Source organism: Dendrobates tinctorius, unplaced genomic scaffold, assembly GCF_039654945.1.
Source record: "Dendrobates tinctorius isolate UK_male_01 unplaced genomic scaffold, ASM3965494v1 ptg000160l, whole genome shotgun sequence".
NCBI classification, from domain to species: Eukaryota; Metazoa; Chordata; class Amphibia; order Anura; family Dendrobatidae; genus Dendrobates; species Dendrobates tinctorius.
Window position 1 is genome coordinate 22634777 of NW_027361827.1, and position 21766 is coordinate 22656542.

General features: G+C 46.5%; 1 protein-coding gene across 2 annotated transcripts in view; it reads right to left on the reverse strand.

The window, feature by feature from the left end:
• SMC2 (structural maintenance of chromosomes 2) overlaps window positions 1-21766 on the reverse strand; it is a 212186-nt gene that overhangs the window by 144114 nt on the left and 46306 nt on the right. For both annotated transcript variants that reach the window (XM_073549710.1, XM_073549709.1), the window contains exons 8-13: window positions 20020-20253; window positions 17805-17954; window positions 17494-17727; window positions 13286-13445; window positions 11755-11872; window positions 814-952 (exon numbers count right to left, since the gene is read on the reverse strand). In XM_073549710.1, coding sequence (XP_073405811.1) covers window positions 814-952; window positions 11755-11872; window positions 13286-13445; window positions 17494-17727; window positions 17805-17954; window positions 20020-20253 — 1035 coding nt within the window. The remainder of the gene's footprint in view (window positions 1-813; window positions 953-11754; window positions 11873-13285; window positions 13446-17493; window positions 17728-17804; window positions 17955-20019; window positions 20254-21766) is intronic.

Genomic DNA, 21766 nt, shown 5'->3' on the forward strand with positions numbered 1-21766 from the left:
AGCTTTTTAGGATCATCTGGCCTACAACACTTTGTCAGTCAGGTCCTATTTAGGTTATTTTTTTGTTGAGAACAGGTGTGGCACTAATTAGGCCTGGTTGTGGATAGGGAATTTGAACGCCACCAAAGATGTGATAAAATTAACTGTGGTTTAAGGGGGCAATCAATTTTTCTCACGGAAGCCTAGAGGTCTGGATTTCTTTTTCCATTAATAATAAAAGACCTTCATTTAAAAACTGTATTTTGTGATTACTTGGGTTATCTTTGTCTAATATTTACATTTGTTAGGAGATTTGAAACATTTGTGCAACAAACATGCAAAAGAATATGAAATTAGGAAGGGGATAAACACTTTAACAAACCGTAAATTTAAATATTTAATATTGATTCTTTTACTATAGTATTAAGCATATGATTAGGATAAAACTGAGTAGAAGATTACACTTAAAAATATTATCCCAAGGAGAGCCCAACTCGGATCCTTGTACAAATGTAACCAAGAACTCAACACACATGCCTTGTTAGAAAATTTGATAAGTTTTTTCAAAATTGAGCATCAAAATTTTGAATTTGACTCCCCAAAAACAACATATCAACACTCTTTTGACACATCAAATTAAAGCTTGTATTGTTCTAAACAAAACTGTGCTTCTCCTGTCTCTATCTTATTTCTAACCCGAGATATGGTCAAATAATGTAATATCATACAAGTCCAAAACTTTAGCAAAACAAGCGGAGGACATCGGGTAAAAAAAAAAAAAACAGATTTGGATCACTTAAAATGGAATGACCCTTCAGCACAAGTGAACTTTACCTCTGTATCAACCACGACATTGTACAGCCGACCACCAGCTACCACTTCTAATGCTGTTGTAGTAGAAACATCTTTCACGGAGATGAGTGAAGCTATGAGACCCTTTACACGGCCTTTATCCCAATTCTTTTCTGGGTCCCTTTGAAGACAAAGATAGTACATTGCAATAAAGATTGAACTTAGCCCAAAGTATGATCAGTCTTGTGACAATATTAATATGACTTCAACATATTCTTTTGTGGAATCAATTTTTTTTATTGCATTTAAATTGAAGATACAAAACAGACCCCCCTTACGCACAATACCTACTAAATATATATCCAGGTACGTAAAAACAGAAAAATATCAATTTTCCTCTGTAAAGTATATAGTGCCTATTTATCCAACGCTATGCCCCAAACATGATTTATTCCAGGTAGAGCAGGACACCACAAGGAACGTTAGAGGGCATCCATACGTTAATAATAACAAAGCAAATAGTTAGCCATCCCAAGTAAAAGATCCCCTAAAGTCACACAAATGGTGTGACGCCAGACCCGGGATCTGGTCTCATCAGTGCAGTCAGGGCCAGACCCGATGCATCTAAACGTAGTGATCGTATGTCATTACATTTCCTCATCGATCCTCTTTAGAGACGTATATTTTATTATCCATTGTACCTAACCAGTTCAGTCCATTTATAAACTCCCTCAAAGTAGGAACAGATTTTTTTCAACCAGTACTGCGCTAAGCTTTCTGTCCATGTATAACATCCTTGCCACGGCCAACACAGGCTAGTTTCACACTAGCGTTACAGGGCGAAGTGCACGGCCGCAGCTAAGCTCCACTCCGGGCCGCGCCCCCTCTGGTCAGCTCCACCTCTGATCGCATGACGCTGAAGAGACAGCGCCAGGACGGGTAAGTATAGCGAAACTCACCTGTCCTGCGTCCATGGCTGCTTGCTGCTGTCTGGCACGTCATCTGTCAGTGACGTTCAGACAGCAGAGGGCGCGGTGACGTGGTTAGTGCGCACCGCGCCCCCTACAGTCTGAACGTCACTGACAGATGACGTGCCAGACAGCAGCAAGCAGCCATGGACGCAGGACAGGTGAGTATCTCAGGTGCCAGCAGTGACACCGGCACCTGGCCCCAGCGACTGAGAGGTGAGTATGTCATTTTTTTATTTTTAAATGCAGCAGCAGCACATGGGGCCAGCATATAGGGGCATAATCTATGGAGAATCTTATAGGGCCAGCATATGGGGGTATAATCTATGGAGCATCTTATGGGGGTAGCATATAGGGGGAATAATCTATGGAGCATCTTATGGCGGCATAATCTATGGAGCATCTTATGGGGGCAGCATATGGGGGCATAATCTATGGAACATCTTATGGGGCCATAACCTTTATGGAGCATCTTATGGGGCATATTATTCTATGGAGCATCTTATGGGGCCATTATTAACCTTTGTGTAGCATTATATGGGGTGTATTTTGTATGGAGCATCTTATGGGACTATCATTAACTGTATGGAACATTATGTGGGACTCCTGATTCAATATGGATATTCAAAAACATTTAACCTACTGATGTCTCAATTTTACGTTAATTGGTATCTATTCTTATTTTTTAAATTCACCAGTAGCTGCTGCATTTCCACCCTAAGATTACACTCGAGTCAATAGGTTTTCCCAGTTTTTTGTGGTAAAATTAGGGGGGGTCGGCTTATACTCGAATATATACGGTACTTTATAACAGCAGCTTGAAATATGATTTTAGAAAATTGTAGAAAAAATGCAGCACTCCCCCATAAGCAGTAATAAATTAAGTCCTTTATTCAGCCATACAAGGCATTTGGACATAGTTCATGGGACAAGCAGTTACAGGAGGGTAGCGGGGATTGAGCCGGACGACGGCCGTTTTGCGTCGTAGACGCTTCTACGGGTCCAGGTGTATAATCAAGTGAGGTTATTTCCTTTTTAAAGGGTTATGACTGCACAATTTATTTTTTTTAAAGCAATAAAAAAATCTTATAACATTAAAAACAAATAAAATTATGGAACCTTGTTGTTCATTCTGGGAGCCCTCAGGTTGACATTGGGGTGCACCACCAGTGACAAATCACTCAACCGTGGAGAGATCCTTACGGCTGAGAAAGTCAGTGGCCTAGTTATCCACCTCAGGGATAAGTACTGCAGAGAGACCTGGAACGTTCTGTTCAGCCCAAATAAGGATGCGGGATACCTCTGATATGACGGATTTGCTCAGAGTTCCACCCTGGTGACTGATGTATGCCACGGTTTTAGCGTCGTCATACTGGATGCGGACAGGACAGCCAGTCAGGAGATCCTTCCAATGAAGGAGAGTCAAGTAAATGGCTCTGATCTCCAGAAGGTTGATGAGAGGAGAGGATTCTTGGTTCCCTACAGCGATCCCAGGCTGTAAGCATCTGGAAGACAGCTCTCCAACCCAAGAAGACTGGCGTCTGACGTCACAACCTTCCACCAAATTGGCTGAAAACTTCTTCTGTGGTGGATAAGGGGAGATAAGCGCCACCAAGTCAGATCTTTTATCTAAGGGGGAAGGACTATAAGCTGATCCAGGGATGCGATCGTCTTGTCCTACCGCAAAAGCAGGGCCAGTTGAAGAGGTTGAGTGTGGAACTGAGCTAAAGGAACCACTTTCATTGCCGACACCACCGTGCCCTGTAACATGCTATTGTAGAGCTGAAGAGAACAAGGAGATAGCTGACGGAGACTGAATTCAGAATAGGAGGGCAGAAATTTTTTTCTTTGGGGAAGATGTGAATACTTTTCTGCCCAATGATGACAAAAGTATTCTCAGAGTGATACCTTTATTGGCTAACCAGAAAATAATATGTTTGCAAACTATCACTCTGAGCATACTTTTGTCATCATTGGGCGTAAAAGTATTGACATCGATTTTTCTGGCTAACACGGTATTACAATATAATTTATTATTGTACATCACTTCTTTGGGAAGAAAAACTCTTGCATGAATGGTGTAGAATTCTATACCTAGGAACATTAGGCACTGTGTCTGGATAAGAGAAGACTTTGATCTGTTAAAGAACCAGCCAAGGAGGAAAGATTGTCAAGAGGAAGCTGTAGACCAGAGGTCTCAAACACACGGCCCCTGAGGAAGTCATCTGCGGCCCATGGTGCACCACAACCACATGTCTCACTCCGTGAGGCAGGTAGAAGGGGGAAGGCACGCATTCAGGAGCACGCGATGGCTGCTCTGTGTGCACAGGTCCTGGGATGAGGTCACAGGAGGGGAGGAGTCAGGGATCACATGATCAGGGGCCTTAGTGTATGCAGGATGCTGCTGCAAGTGCTGGTTGTCATGGTGCTGGATGCAGGTAAGTTAATGTGTGGGGTCAGGAGGGGTTTACAGGGTGCGCGGAGCCGCGAGTGCACGAGGCGCGCGGAGCCGAGCCGCGAGTGCACGAGGCGCGCGGAGCCGAGCCGCGAGTGCACGAGGCGCGCGGAGCCGAGCCGCGAGTGCACGAGGCGCGCGGAGCCGCGTGTGCACAAGGTGGACGGAGAGGAGCCGCGCGTGTATGAGGTGTGCAGAGCCACGTGTGTACAAGGTGTCCGAAGCGGAGCCGCGCGTGTACAATGTGTGAGGAGTGGAGATGTGCGTGTACGAGGTGTGCTGAGTGGAGATGTGCCTGTATTTTGGCATGGGGGGCCCCATTTGAAAGTTCGCACCAGGGCCCATAAATTTGTAGTTATGCCACTGCTCACGCTAGAAGAGAGGAGCAGTGCGCCGCCCTGTAGTGGCTGTGGTCCTGCGTGATGACATCCCTCTGGCGCTGTGCAATGACATCATGCCAGCGCGCAGAGAGCGGAGGCGTGACTTCCCCCCATTGATGGATTTTGCAGGTGCCTGTGGCTGTGCGCGTGTACAGCGAGATGATGGCGCCGCCTCACATGCAAAGCCGACACTATCATCCGCTGAGGTAAGCTGTACATCGCAGCAGACAACCTATTTGAATGGCCACGATCGGTATTAGCACCGATCGTGGCTGTTTAACCCCTTAGATACCGTTTCAATTGTGGCAGTATTAAGTTTGAAAGGAATGCGGGCCGCCAGCTTAAATTTTTTTTACGTGCGACCCATTTACTCTGCCGAGTTTGAGACCCCTGCTGTAGACGGTCAGCAACCCTGATGAATGGGGGCCTTGATTAGAACGTCATCCAAATGAGGAATAGAAATAATCCCTATGGAATCATGTATAGCGTGACCTTCATGAAGGCTCTAGGAGACAAGACTACACCAAAGGAAAGGGCCGTGAACTGATAATGGAAGTCCTGAATAGCGAACCGGAGGATTCTTGGATGACCTAGAAAGATAGTAATGTAAAAGTAAGCATCCTGAATCTCTACAGAGCCGAGGACCTCCTCAGGTTCCATGGAGGCCATTAAACTTGAGGTCCATTAATGGAACAAACGGAGCCTTCCTTCTTTGGAACCACAAACAAGTTAGACCGGAAAAGCGTTCCTGAGCAGGAACAAGAATGATGACATCTGCTAGAGAACGAGATGCAATAGCCTTGATGAACCTGGAAGCTAGAGAGTGTTTCTTTGGTGGTTGAGACGTGAAAAATCAATTTCGAGGGAATGAAGAAAATTCGATTATGAAGCCAGAGGACCACAGAAAGCCAAATCTTGAAAAAGTAGGAGACGATTGGGAGAAGCTCCACCTGGGGGTGCCCCGTAAAGCGGAACAGAATGTATTGGATTTGAAAGAGGGCCTTTTCTTTACTTGCCATGCAAGGCATTGTTCCTGACGTTTATGACACTCAGAAAAAAGCAAACTGACGAAAGAATTGAAAAAAATCGTAGTTACTTACCGATAGCGGTATTTCTCCGATCCCATGACGGCACCACGGAGAGAGGGGATCCGCCCCACGGGGACTGGAAACCTACTGATAAAAAGGCGGTACCTCTCTCCCGCATCAGTTGTTTTACAGAGCATTAATGGAACTTCAGCCTAATATGAATACAACACTTGAAAAAAAGGAATTTCTATAATTATTAAACTGCGTAGAGGAGACACCACGTGACTTTCTAACTAAACTGTATTTACAACAAGTGTGCACCCCACGCGTGTAGGGAGGGGATATACGGGTGCCGTCATGGGATAGGAGAAATACCGTTATCGGTAAGTAACTACGATTTTCTCCTTCCCCCATGACTGCACCACGGAGAGAATTGCAGAGACTATCTATTAGGGGGGGACCACTGCCTCCAGCACCCTTCTACCAATGGTTAGATCTGAGGAGGTGGCTAGGTCCAGCCGATAGTGGTTAAAGAAAGTTGAAGGAGAGGACCAAGTAGCGGCTCTACATATCTGCTCAATGGAGACGCCTGCTCTCTCTGCCCAGGAAGTTGACACCGCTCTTGTGGAATGGTCCATTATTCTGCCTGGGATGTCCGCGCCTTCTGACGAGTACGAAAAGGTGATGGCGTCCCTTATCCACTTCGCTAGTGTGCTCTTTGATGCCTTTCTCCCTTTCTTTGGTCCCTGGAAGCAGACAAAAATAGCCCTATCCCTCCTACACTCCCTGGTTGCCGCTAAGTATTCCACTAGGCATCTCCTGACATCTAATGTGTGCAAGGTCTCTTCTCTCTTGTTTTTGGGATTGGGGCAAAAGGAGGGGAGGGAGATTTCCTGAGTTCGGTTGAAACGGGACGCTACCTTCGGCAGATAGGCTGGGTCTGTTCTAAGTACCACCCTGTCATCCATAATCTGTTTGAATGGAGGAAAGGCCGACAGGGCCTGGATGTCGCTATTTCTACGGGCCGATGTGAGGGCTACCAGGACGGAGGTCTTGATAGATATTAATTTCAGCTGTGCTGTCTGAAAAGGCTCAAAGGGAGGCTTGGTCAGGGCTGAGAGTACTTAGTTTAGATCCCAGGGAGGGGTGTTTAGGGAAGACGTGGGCCTGGATCTACCGACTGCCTTAATGAACCTGGACACCCAACGATTCCCCGCCAAGTCACAGTTGTATAGGGCCCCCAGGGCTGCCACTTGAACCTTTAGTGTGCTGGTAGCTAGGCCTTGCTCTAAACCTCTTTGTAGGAACTCTAAGATGTTAGATATGGGTACCTTCCCCTTCGGGCTAGCCTTTGATACTGAAAGGAACTTTCTCCAGACCCTCCCGTACTGTTTGGTGGTTATCGGCTTCCTGCTTCGCAGTAGCGTGGATACTAAACTTTGGGAGAAGCCTCTGTTGATTAATAGAGCCCTTTCAAATTCCAGGCCGTCATGTGTAGGTTCTCCGCCTGAGGGTGCAGTACTGGGCCCTGGGAGAGTAAGTTCGGGATATCCGGGAGGACCCACAGATCGGAGATAGACATTCTCCTCAGCCACGATAACCACATCCTCCTTGGCCAAAAGGGGGCCATTAGTATTACCCTCGCTTTGTCCTCCCGAATCTTCCTCAGAACTGACAGAATTAAGGCTATTGGTGGGAACGCACATGCAAGGGGAAAGTGCCAGGGGATCATAAAGACGTCCAGAGCTAAGGGGTCCCTGGATGGGTCTATGGAGCAAAATGTTTTCACTTTCCGATTCGTATTGTTGGCGAATAGGTTTATGTTGGGTTTTCCCCATAGTTGTGTGATCTGATTGAAAAATTTCTGGTTCAGTTCCCATTCACCCTGTCTCAGCTGTGTGCGACTTAAAAAGTCCGCCATCACGTTGTCTGACCCTTTTATGTGTAAGGCCGTTAGTGAGCCTAGGTTCCCCTCTGCCAAGTGGAAAATTGATTTTGTCACGTCCATAAGGGTACGGGATCTCGTTCCCCCCTGATGATTTAAGTAAGCGACTACCGTGCTGTTTTCGGAGAATACTCTTACGTGGTGGCCTCTGAGGGGTTTTAGAAAAAAACAGGAGGGCGCGCTTCACCGCTAATAGCTCTTTCATATTCGAGGAGGCTGTCTTTTCGTTTTCTGTCCAGGCTCCTTGTGCTACTTGGTTGTCCCAGTGAGCACCCCACCCCCTGGGGCTTGCGTCTGTAGTAAGGATCTGAGAGACCGGTATCACCCAAGGAACCTCCCTGGCTAGGTTGGATGGTTCCGTCCACCACTGTAGAGAGCAAACTGTTATGAGTGAGATGTTTAACTGCCCTTCTAAATTCCCGTGAAGAGAAATTTCTGCCTCTAGTATCTCCCACTGGAGATCTCTTGTATGAGCTTGGGCCCACTGGACCGCTGGTAGGCATACAGTCATTGAGCCGAGCAAGGACATGGCCTTCCTGAGTGTCATTAGTGTCCGTGTTATTGCCCCTGTTGCTAGCTGCTCTATGTGTAGCCATTTCCCTTCGGGGAGGCGGCACTCCTGCCTGATTGAGTCTACGGTTATGCACAAATATTCTTGCACTTGGCTCGGAATTAGCCGAGATTTCGGCAGGTTCAGCAGCCAACCTAGATTGGACAAAGATTCCATAGTCTGGTTCAGCTGGTTTCTGCAATGGCTCGGGGAGTTGCCCACTACTAGGAAGTCGTCCGAGAATGGGACTATTAGGGCGTCCTGTTCTCTCAAATGTGCCATAACCTCTGATATGATTTTCGTGAATACTCTTGGGGCGATGGCCAGCCCGAATGGGAGGGCTTTGAATTGGTAAGGCTTTATTTCTCCCCCTATTGTGACTGCTATTCTGAGAAACCGGCGGTAGTCCGTGTGTATAGGGACGTGATAGTACGCGTCTTTTAAGTCGAGTACCGCCATGTAACAAGCTGGAAACAATATCTTTACCGCGGATTTTATTGTCTCCATTTTGAATGGAGGAATCACTAGATATTTGTTTAACCTTTTCAGGTTTACTATTGTACTGAACGTCCCATCTGGTTTCTTCCGCAAGAAGATAGGGGAATAGAAGCCTTCTCCTTTTTCTTGGTGGGGAACTTGCTGTAACACTGCTTTCTCCACCAGGGTCTGAATCTCCTGTTGTACTGCAACTTGCTCTACTGTCGACTGCCTCTGTGGGGTCACTACGAAAGAGGGTTTGGGTATGGTGTGGAATTTTAATTTGAGACCTGGTTTCTATAATGCTTAGTATCCAGGAACTGTCTGATATCTTTTCCCAGGCCGGAAAGAAGAGGCTCAATCTTCCCCCTACCTGGGAGACACCTTCATTGGGGTTGCTTCTTGTCAGCCGGTTTCCCGAACATGAACCCCTTCCCCTTGCCTCTTCTATCTTCCCACTTGTCCTGGGCGTTTTTAGGCGGCTTCCTCTGGATAAATTTCCTGCTCCGAAAGCGTTTGAAGGGGAAATTGGATGGGTTAGGGAAAGATTTCTTTTTATCCCCGCTTTCTCGAGTATATCATCCAGTGCAGGCCCGAAGAATTCTCCTTCACGGGATGGAGCACAACTTTATTTTTGTTTGCAGGCCTCCCGTCCAGCACTTGAGCCATAGAGCCCTTCGTGCTGCGTTCGAGAATGAGGCTGCTCTGGCTGTCAACCTGATTGAGTCCGCGGATGCGTCCGCTAGAAATACCGCTGCTCCTCTCATTAGCGGGACTGAGTCCAGGATTGCTGCCCTTGGCGTTTTGTTCCTTAGTTGGTCACCCAGCTGGTCCAGCCACACCATCAGGGCTCTGGCTGTGCAAGTGGCAGCTATAGCGGGTTTTAGTCCACCTCCAGCTGCCTCCCAGGCTCCTTTTAGGAATGTATCCGCTTTCTTATCCATAGGGTCTTTCAACGTTCCCATGTCCTCGAACGGCACAGAGAATTTTTTCGAGGCCTTCGCTATGGCTACGTCCACTTTCGGTGCCTTGTCCCAAAACGAACAACTTGGCTCCTCAAAGGTGTATTTTCTTTTTGGTGCTAGGAGGCCCTTTTTCTCTGGCCTTTTCCATTCCCTCTGTATAAGCGCCTGGATTTTATCATTCATGGAAAACGACCTTTTCTTCTGCTCCAATCCGCTAAACATGGCATACTGGATGGTCCTCTTAGGCCTGGTGTCTACTAGGCCCATAGTGGTTCTGATAGCTTTTATTAAGCTATCCGTCTCTTCTATAGGGAAGCAGCTGAGACCTTCCTCCTCAGACGACGAGGAGCCGGACGACAGGCTGTGTCTGATGAAGAAGAGGGATCTCGCTAGGATCTGACTCAGCCTCCTTCCTTTTGGGTTTCTTATGCTTTTTGCTTTTCCCCTGAAGGGTTCTGACGGTGTTCTCTACCTGGTGGGCAATTAGGGCTCCAAGGTCATCCACGAACCCTGGAGATTCCTTGCATATTGTATGCTCAATGCAGGACTGGCAGAGTCTTTTTTCCCCATACCGTGGGGAGTTCCTCCTTACAAAGTGGACAAATCTTGTGGTTGGACATCTGTGTGCACTTCTTCCCCGAATCAAACGTGGGCCCCGGATCTGTACGCGGCTTGTCCTTTGGGGCTCCTGCCCCCCTGGACTCCTTGCTGCGTCGGGACGCCGAACGGCTACTGCTGCCGTGTCGTTGTGACTGCTCCTTCGTTTCCTTCTTCCGGTGCTGCTGCGGTGACTTCCGTGGTTGCTGCTGGTGTCCTGCGTCTGAAGACATGTCCAGCAGCAGCTGCTCTTCTGGCTCCGTACTCATGGCTCCAGGTGGCAGACCGCACTATGGCCTCTGTGCGCCTTTAAGCCCCGAGAAGGCAAGTTCCAAAAGGGAAACATTTTTTTTACCCCCTGTATGCGCGCCCTGGTTTGCGACGCCCCGCCCCCCAGCGTGTGCGCACCACCGTCACTCCCAGTGGTGCCCTGCGCAGACGGCGGCGCCTCCTCCTGCCCTCAGGCGCGTGAGTGTCGCCGCCCCGCCCATGCGCACCACCGCCGGCACTCCCAGAGGTGCATTGCGCGGTCGGTGGCGTCTCCTCCTGCCGCCCCCTCCCGCGCGTGTGCACCCCCGCCGGCCTTCCCAGAGGTGCCTTGCGCGGGCGGCGGAGTTCCCGGCCTGACGGCCTCTTCCGCCCTGCGCGAGCACCCCCGCCAGCGGTGTCCTGTGCGGTGGCAGCATCTCCCCTGGCTGCTGGTGCGCATGGGGATACCTGCGCCCGCTGGCGCACTCCCACCCCGGTACCTGCCCAGGGCCTGCTTCCGGCCGCCATGGAAGGACGCCATCCCGAGGGAGGACGGATCTTCCTGCTGCCGTCTCTCCCTCTCGCACAGCCTGGAGGCCCGCTGACTCCAGCGGTGGCGCCTCGGCAACCGCCCCAGCTGGGACAGGGGGCTCCTGCTGCCATCCACCAGACTGGTCGGCCCCGGCATCCGGTAAGTCTGTAGGTTCCCTTGTGGGGACAGGAAACCAACTGATGCGGGAGAGAGGTACCGCCTTTTTATCGGTAGGTTTCCTGTCCCCGTGGGGAGGATCTCCCCTCCCTCCGTGGTGCCATCATGGGGAAGGAGAAAATGGGGTATATCGTCTGGGCATTTGCTGGTGGAGAGAGGTGATCTTTACACCCGTAGCATCAGAAGTTATCATATCTAGCTTAGTCCTAAAAAGGCATAGGCCCTGAAAGAAAAGACTGGTGAGGGACTTTTTAGAAGCAGAATCCTCATTCCTCACTTTTAGCCATAGGATCCTATGAATGGCCATGATGTTGCTGGATACTATTGTTCAACAACTGGCAGCATCTAGAGAAGCAGAGAGAAGTTATTTCACTGCATCGGCGATCTGGTCTGCCAGATCAGCTAACTCTTCAGGCAAAGGGCCTGAAGAGTTAGCTGATCTGGCAGACCAGATCGCCGATGCAGTGAAATAGCTTCTCTCTGCTTCTCTAGAACCATTTCATTCAAAGCTACAACTCGTAGTCCTCATATGGCTTGATAATAAATTAGAAAAGTTATGGCTCTTAGAATAAGAGGACAAAAATGAAAAGAGCAAAAAAAAAAAACATTCAATGGTCCTTAAATGGTTAAATAACCCATATACCCATGAGTGCAGTGTACCTGTATTCAAAGTGAAGACTGGAATAGCGAGCCATCAGCGATTCATAGGTCTCCCTAAGGCGTCCTACATTCCTAGATAACTCTCGGCGCTTTTCCAGAAGCTTCTCCTCTTTTCCATCTAAAAGAACAGATTGAAGTTAAATTCTTACACAACTTTCAAAAATAATGATTAAAGTGGTTGTCCACTACTAGGACAACCCCTTCTTGAACTAAATGTTTGACCATGATAAAATAAAAAAACCTTATATACGACTGTAAGGTAAATTATAATGTCAATAGAACTGGCTAATATGCATCCACATATTGCCTCCACACAAAGCATCTAGCATCTGCTTGCTTTTATGCTGGACTTCGGACCACAGGGGGAACCTCCTGGGAGCATGTAGTGGTGTCAAACAAGGGAGCTTCAACAGCGCTAGCAGATGGTTGTAACTAGAAGACATATTTCATAATGTCTGTGTACAGAGGGGAAGGGAGGGAGGAAGACACAGGGTGTTTGAAAAGCGACAACTTGGCTCATCGTCCATTCATAGACAGCAACCTTTGAATGGGCCAATCAGAGTTATCCTGGAAACATGAACCCCTTAGTCCGGACTATAAAACGCTGGGTAATACAAAGAGGAATGGATCACATGTGGGGGCTGCCAAAAGGCTGAAGAGATCCATGATGATCCATGATTTACTTCTCCTCTCCTCAGAAAAACATATGATAACTGTAGACAGAAATGTTTCGGCATTTCTGTTATTTCTCCCTTTTTATTTTAAAAGTGTTTTGCATATTTGTGTGTATTTTTACCTTTTTATATATTTATTGTAAGCACTGTATATTTTATTACTGAAGCTTAAAATCTTTAATATGTTAAAATAATCCAATAGCCTTTCAGCGAGAGTGTGACCTTTTGATTGTCTGATAAGTAACAACTTGGGGACTCCTCACCTCGTGTGTTTCACGAGTGGCGGTAGCGAGTTAAGAAATTTGGGTGTGCTGTATGTGTCACTTTATAGCCTAAAATGGAGGTTGCGAGCTGGATTGAGTGAGGAGATAAATTAATCTGTGCAGGCACATTCCACGTCACGGATGAGAAGTGTATACATGACAAACATAAGTGTTCTCCCGTGCTAGCACTGTTCCAGCAGCACAGACACTTACGGTCCCAACGCTCTGGTGCGGTGGAATGACACATGGTGGCCGGCGCCAATTCAGTGCTGGCATCACTGTCCTCGCCTTCGGATTGAACATGAAGAGGAAATATGATCTCTGACTTCCTCTTCATGTTCAATCCGTATGAAGGCAGCGACAGTGACGACAGCGCTGATTGGGCACCGGCCACCACATGCGATTCCACCACATTAGAGCTCCGTGACTGCGAGTGCCGACATGGCTGGAATGATGTCGGCATGGGAGGAGAGTATAGATTTTTTTATTTTAATCAGAGCCAAATATTTAGCTCAAAAAGGAGTTGTCCTAGTAGTGAACAATCCCTTTAATCATAAAAACTATATGTCACGTGAATGAAACAGAAAATCATACCTTCATAGTTAAGTTTCTGCATTTCCACTTCAAGCTTCTCCTTGTTTTTCTTAACGGCTTCAAATGTCTCATTGTCTTTCTTGTAACCACTGTCCATCGCCTTTACCTCGGCCTGCTTGGTTTTTAATTCCTGCTGTGCATGCTTCAGTTTCATTTGAGCCTGAAAAACAAAATTTATGCCACATATTTATTCTAACTCTTGGGTTAACAGTTATAGCTAGTGAATTTCCATCTTTCAATGATTTACCTTTTTCATATTGGAATATGCACATTGTAGATTCAGACTAAAGGTGTTAAACCTTAGATTCCTCAAACTAGCCTGCAGTGACAGCTTAAGGCCTCGCTCACACAAGCGATAATATGGCCAAGTGCTATCCGATGTTTATTTTGCATAGCATTAGGCCCAGTGTTATACTATTGGGCAGTGCAGATCAGCGATCCGGAATGAAAAAAACAAATTCAGCATGCTGCGACTGGTAGCGAGACTTGGCTCACACGCACCCGTACAAGTCTATAGGTGCGTGTGAAATATGTGACGGAACCCTGATGTCATCCCAGTGCAGTCCAACATACGCCAAGACAGGCAATGGAGGAGATGGAGAAATTACTTTCTCCGTCTTTTCTGCACCTGAGATTCTCTCATGTGAGAGGATCGGAGCACAGGGCACTGAAACACTGCTCACGCTCGCATTAGAGTTTGAGCCGAGTGTCATTAGCATATCACATCCAATGCTATACGCTAGTTTGATTCCAGCCTTATATGCAGCTTCATTAGGTAGTCACTTGGAATGGTTTTCCATCAGTCTTAAGGACTTCTGAAAGTTGCTTATCACTTGGATTCTTTGCTATCGAACTCATCCCAAACCATCTCAATTGGGATGAACTTAGGCGATTGTGGAGGCCATGTCATCTGATGTAGCGCTCCATCCCCATCTTTCTTGGTCACATAGCCTGGAGATGTGTTTCTGGTCAATGTTCTGTCTCTATAGAAATGATGGTCCTACAAACGAGATGGAATGGATGTCGTTGAAGAATGCTGCAGTAGCCATGTCAGGCAACTCCTTCTTGAATTTTGAATAAAACACTAACAATCTCACCAGAAAATAACCCCCACGCCATCACACCTCATCCCCCAAGCTTCACAGTGGGCACCACACATATAGAAACCATCTGCACACATTTTCTGCATCTCCGAAAGACAAAAGAAGTTACCAAAAAGCTAACATTTTGATTCATCAGACCACATACAGATTTCCACTCATCGAATATCTAGTCCTTGTGTAGCTTGGTCAAAGGAAATCTCTTTGTTTGCAGTTCTCATTTATGGATTATTTGCAATAATGAGGCCATTATGATCAAATTACTGCAGTCTCCTCTGACTAGTTGATATTGAGATGCGTCTGCTACTTGATTATTGTGCATCATTTATTTGAGCTGTCAACTTGCAGTTTGAGGCTGGAAACAATGAACATATCCTTTACAGCAGAGTTAATGAAGTAATATTGATCTTTTCTTCCTGGGGCGGTTCTCTGTTTCATCATAGCAGTAGATATTTTTCCATAACTGCACTCTTTACTTTGCTGAGTGGTTATTGCCATATTCTGGCTTAGAACAGTTGTGGTATAGGGGTTCAGCTCTGTATAGAACTGTGTGCCAACAATGTCTCTGCCAAACACAACTGATGGTCTCAAACTGAAGACCATTTCCATAAATGAACTCTTGACGAGGCATACCTGCTTATCAGTAGCCATACTAGGCAATTATCTAATGAAGCTGCTTTAGAGAATGCCAAGGAGGGTGTAAAGCGGTCATCAGGAAATTAAAAAATAAAATAAGAAGGGGCACTTTGAGGAATCTAAAATGTAACAAAGCTTTTTGTTTGTTTGTTTCCATGTGTCTTTACTTTATGTTGCAATATGTGTTCCTTTGTGGTTTTGCTGCATTAAGGCTAGTTTCACACTTGCTTTTTTTTGCAGCACGTTTTTCCCGCAAAAAAACGCATTGAAAAAACGCATACAAAAGCATACAACTGCTGCGTTTTTTTCAAGCATTTTTATGAGCATGCATGAAAAAAAACGCAGCGTTTTTATGCGTTTGTATGCGTTTTTAGTGCGTTTTTACCGCATTTGCGTTTTTTTCCAACATTAGGTGGCCCCTCACACTAACCCAAACCATGACTTTACTAACCCTGACCCTAACCCTTAACCCTAACCCTGACCCTAACCCTTAACCAAACCATACTTAACCCTAACCCAAACCCTAAACCCTAACTAACCCTAACCCTGACCTTAACCCTGACCCTAACCCTAACCCTGACCCTGACCCTAACCCTGACCCTTAACCAAACCATACTTAACCCTAACCCAAACCCTAACTAACCTTAACCCTAACCCTGACCCTAACCCTTAACCAAACCATACTTAACCCTAACCCAAACCCTAACTAACCCTAACCCTGACCTTAACCCTGACCCTAACCCTGACCCTAACCCTGACCCTAACCCTTAACCAAACCATACTTAACCCTAACCCAAACCATAACTAACCTTAACCCTAACCCTGACCCTAACCCTTAACCAAACCATACTTAACCCTAACCCAAACCCTAACTAACCCTAACCCTGACCCTAACCCTTAACCAAACCATACTTAACCCTAACCCTGACCCTAACCCTGACCCTAACCCTGACCCTAACCCTTAACCAAACCATACTTAACCCTAACCCTGACCCTAACCCTGACCCTAACCCTTAACCAAACCATACTTAACCCTAACCCAAACCCTAACTAACCTTAACCCTGACCCTAACCCTGACCCTAACCCTTAACCAAACCATACTTAACCCTAACCCAAACCCTAACTAACCTTAACCCTAACCCTGACCCTAACCCTTAACCAAACCATACTTAACCCTAACCCTGACCCTAACCCTGACCCTGACCCTAACCCTGACCCTAACCCTGACCCTAACCCTAACCCTTAACCAAACCATACTTAACCCTAACCCAAACCCTAACTAACCTTAACCCTGACCCTAACCCTGACCCTAACCCTTAACCAAACCATACTTAACCCTAACCCAAACCCTAACTAACCTTAACCCTAACCCTGACCCTAACCCTTAACCAAACCATACTTAACCCTAACCCTGACCCTAACCCTTAACCAAACCATACTTAACCCTAACCCTGACCCTAACCCTTAACCAAACCATACTTAACCCTAACCCTGACCCTAACCCCAACCCTAACCCTGACCCTAACCCTAAACCCCCTTAACTAACCCTAACTCTAACCCAAACCCCTAAATTCCATGGTTAACAAAAAAAACGCATGTGCAAAAAAACGCATACATGAGCATGCCAGTGCGCACGTATGCGCATCCATAGGCTATAATGGCCATTTTTAGCGCAAAACGTGCGCATACGTGCGCATGCGCTTTTTTGCAGGGCCAAAAAATGCAACATGCTGCGTCTGGAAAATACAAACGCACACCCCAAAAAAACGCAGCGCATGAAAATCGCATACGTGCGCTTACCAGCGCGCAGGTATGCGCACCCATGTTAAATATAGGGGAAAAACGCATGCGCACGTATGCGTTTTTTTCCAGCGCAAAAAAACGCAAATGTGAAACCAGCCTAAGTCAGAATCTACAACGTGCACATTCCAATAAGAACAAGGTAAACACTGCGTGAACTGGGGTGTTCAAACTTTTGATCAGTACTGTGTAACTAAGTTTATAGAATATGAATTTCATTCTCAATCCGCAATTGTTATTTAACTGAAAAATATATATAGTGCCCTTGAGAAAGAATTATGAAAGACTGCGTCATTGGTAATATGCACTCGGCAAAGCGGCGTACAGCAAAATAAAATAAAAAGTGATAAACTAATGTGAGTTAATAACTTCCAAAACTATATAAAAAAGGACATTAAGAAGTATTGTAATCAGCCGTTAGATGCGGCCCCGGCAATGTTTTTGCCTTAACATGTTTCTTCCAGGTGTCCTTAAGTTATATACAGCTCAGTGTAAAAGCCCACGTCTTACACACGTTCTGCCTTATTTTGTCTTCTCCTGATAGTATGACAAAAGTGGAATGAAAATTCTCAAACATTTTAGGTCATAATCTTCCAGATTTTAAGCCATAACACAAGCCATGCTTGTAGGAAAAATAAAAAATTACATAATAGCACCTCTACGAAACGTACCTGCTTGGCCTCGGTTTCTGCTTTGCTGATGTCATTCTTGCAAGTCATCATCTGTCCCGCTAGCGTAGCCTCCTCTCCATCCTCATTGCTGGACAGCCCTGCAGACACTGCATTGAAATGTTGCTGTGCAGCAGTGAAGGCCTCTGTATCCTTTTGACTGGTCTCTTGCAGGGCGCTAAAGCTGTCTGTAATCTTCTTAATTTCCTTCTCCTTGTTTGTTAAAGCCTTGGCATCCTTTAAAAGAGCAGATAAACCATGATGACTCTATAATAGACTCAGATCAGGTGCATATTTTTTTCCCACCATCACACCTCTTCCATGCTTTTGACCACTTCTTTGCGTTTCTTCTCTTCACTTTTCAAGTTTTGTTTCTTCAGATCCAGGGCACTTTGTGCTTTAGTGTCAGCTCTTTGAGCTTCAACAAGGCCTTCCTCTAGTGTACGCAGGGCGCCGCCAACTTCCTTGAACATAAAGCATCATAGGTTTGGTCATAGATAAAATTAAATCCATGAAACATCTCCAAGGAAGGGGCATTCACCCCCCCTCCACCTCACACAGATCATCAGAGACAAAGCTGACACTTTGGACACATGGGGAAGAGGAAGCCAGTTATAGCAATGGGAGAAAAACTCATTAAATGACCTCTTTGAAGCAGATGGCCCACATAGCGTACAGGTCATCGACAACTCCACAATAACCCAAGAAAGATTATTAGCTGCCACAACCAATCGTTTACAGAGCAAAAGGAACAGAGCTACTGCATTTTTCATATTTAATCCTAAAAGATGAGCAGCATATGTACACACAGTGAGTTGGAGTCGCATGTATATATACACACAAACACACAATATGCTGACTATGAGTTCCCTAATAATCAGCCTGGTAGTGGAAACAGCCGCAGCCTCCTCCGTTAATCGGTCAACTGCGTAATTGTCCTGATGATAGGGGGCAGCAGAGGGCTGTTCGTGACAAAAAGGCAACAGCGGGGTGGTTCAGAGCGACCCAGCTGTGTATCCTTGACAGGTTTACAAAGGAATAAGGTCGTTTACCTTATTTCTAACAGTTTACGTATAGCAAAATAAACCATAGATAAAACTATGTAGGTAGTGTGAGATCTTCTGTCCTGATAGCAAGCGTATCAGTGTGGTTCTCCCCTCCATGTACATAAACTTGGATTTTACTATTTAATTTGGAGGGGAAACAACTCAGAACGTCCTACAATACGTGCCGATGACAGTTGTCTGCAACACAGTATATTCTACAGGTAATACATCTGTATACACAATAGTCAGTGCATCAAAAGAAGGATATAGTAAATATCAACTAAAACAGGCTTTTCTCCCTCATGTCTGGTGTAAGGCAGTGACCCCTGTTACAGCTAGGGGGCGCTGTATGTGCTCCTATGGATATACATGTAGGCGTCTCCATGATTGTGATGGGGAAACAGTGAACGGCATGGTTGTAAATGGCCGGTATGTATCACAGAGATGGGTGGCCCTGTGACGGAAGTCTGCATGTTTTGCTCAGCAGATCTACTGCTGAGGGGTTTGCTATACATTGGGAGGCTTCCAGGTGACTTGGTGAGATGGGTGGGACCAGTCACCAACATACCCACCCAAGGGGGTGTGTGTCTGAACACCCAAGATGAAACCTGTGTATGGTTGTATGTTTGAGGACCTGTGGTGATGTGACGATCACCTGACTAGCCATGTGATTGGTACCTGGGTGTGTCTAGACCTATTTAAGAGTGAGTCAGAGTAGTTTGGGAGTGATGGTCTGGATGCTCTGTGTGTTGGAATGGCCTGGGACTGGACTTCCTGGAGAGCACATGGAAAGGCCCTGGACCTGGTAGAGTCTGTGACAGCTCTGCGTAGGGGAGCTACTGCCCGGCTGTGGGTCTGGAACTGTTAGGCGGCCTAGTGAGCAAGACATTGTCTGGAATGGTGATCCCAGTGCGGCCGCTTCCCTGATAACCCGTGAGTGATACTGACCGGGGTCAGTAAGAGACTGTATTTGTGTTGTAAAGCTGAATGTTTAAACGGACATGGTACTGGAAACTACATGCTATTAAGTTCATGAAGAGTGGTTTATGCTACAGTTTAATAAGCCGAATGAACTGCTTAACCCAGAGTGTCCCAGCGTATGCCTCAAAGACCAACCAAGCGAGTAAATCCCCATCCACACATACGGTGGATCGTTACACTGGTTATGAGGTGTCTTAAAAAGCTGAGGCTAAGGTCAGCTTCACAGTGACAAGTTAAGGATGTCATATAAGGTTGTCACGGTAAAAAAAACTCAAGTGGAGATGTACAATTTGTTTGTCTTGAGGGGAACTGAACACTTGTTGGCAGGTACCCTGACATATTACAGATGACGGACGGCAGTTTATGCAGCACAATAACTTTAAATTAACATAATTTTTAGCAAAGGGACATTCCAACGAAAAAAAAAACAAAAAAAAAAAAAAAAACACACTTTAATGCCAAATTCATAACTTGTAACAATTGCTACAAAAATCCATCATACCTGATCCCTCTTCTTCTCCAGCTCCGCTATCTCTTTGCTCAGTTCTTTCACCTTCCGTTCATTCTCGGCCATTGTCTCCTGAAGTTTCTGAATAGAGTCCTGCATTTCCGTCAGTTCCTCAGCAGAACGCACTTTGGTCTCCTCTGCACACATAAACTGGTAGGCTACATAGAGACGACTCAGATGTTCAATTTCTCTTGAGATCTTCTGGTATTCCAAATAAGAGGATCTTTCCTATGGAAAAAAAAACACAAGAAAACAATTATGGTATATCTTTAGAAGCTGGGCAGATAAATATAAATTATGAAAAAATTATCCCAAAACATACTTTTACTGCCTTGCTGCACAAAAACAGGATTTTTGGGTTGCTTACCGTAAAATCTGTTTCTCGGAGCCATCATTGGGGGACACAGAGACCATGGGGTGTATGCTGCTGCCACTAGGAGGCTGACACCATGCACAAAAAAAGGTTAGCTCCTCCTCCGCAGTGTACACCCCACCGACTGGCAGGGAATTCCTTAGTTAGTGAGAAAGCAGTAGGAGAAGTAACAGAATAGATTGAAAACAGAACAAACAACTCAACTGTAACCAATCAACCAAAGTAAGAACAGGAGTTGTAGAACATGGGAGGGTGCTGTGTCCCCCAATGAAGGCTCCGAGAAACAGATTTTACGGTAAGCAACCTAAAAATCCTGTTTTCTCGTTCGCCTTATTGGGGGACAGAGACCATGGGACGTCCCAAAGCAGTCCCTGGGGTGGGAAACAAACTTCCATCAGGCCAGTGGACTCACCACCGCTGCCTGCAGAATCCTTCTACCTAGGCTGGCGTCCGCCGAAGCGTAGGTGTTGACCCTGTAGAATTTCACAAACGTGTGAACCGAAGACCAGGTTGCAGCTTTGCAAAGCTGCAGCGCGGAGGCTCTGTGGCGTACCGCCCAGGAAGCACCCACTGCCCGGGTAGAGTGCGCTCTGATCCCAGGATGGGCCACTCGATGCTTAACCCGGTAGGCCTCCAAAATTGCCGATCTGATCCAGCGAGCAATAGTAGCTTTGGAAGCTGGGTGACCTTTCCGCGCCCCATCTGGAATGACGTAAAGAGAGTCTGTCTTTCGCAAGGAAGACGTCCTAGACAGAGACTCTCATCGCCCTGACCAGATCCAGCTTGTTCAGAGACCGCTCCCGAGGGTGAGTTGGACTCGGACAGAAGGACGGCAGAACAATATCCTCATTGAGGTGAAAGGAGGACACCACCTTCGGAAGAAAAGAGGGCGGAGGCCGCAGAACTACCTTGTCCTGGTGAAGTACCAGGAAAGGATAGCGGCAAGAAAGAGCCGCCAATTCCGACACGCGCCGGATGGAGGTGATGGCCACCAGAAAAGCTACCTTCCAGGAGAGAAGGGCAAGGGAGACTTCTCTGAGAGGTTCAAAGGGAGAACCTTGCAGAACCTCAAGAACCAGATTAAGGTCCAATAGATCCACGGGCGCTCGATACGGAGGAGCCGTGTGGGCCATGCCCTGAAGAAAGGTTCTGACCTGAGGGCAGGAGGCCAAAGTCTTCTGAAATAAAATGGACAGCGCCGAAACTTGACCCTTCAAGGAACTGAGAGCAACCCCGCATCCAGCCCTGCCTGAAGAAACGCCAGAACGGAAGGGAGCGAAAAGCACATAGGCGCGATGTTATTGGCCTCACACCAAGTGAAATAGGCCTTCCAAGTACGGTAGTAAATTTTGGAAGATGATGGCTTCC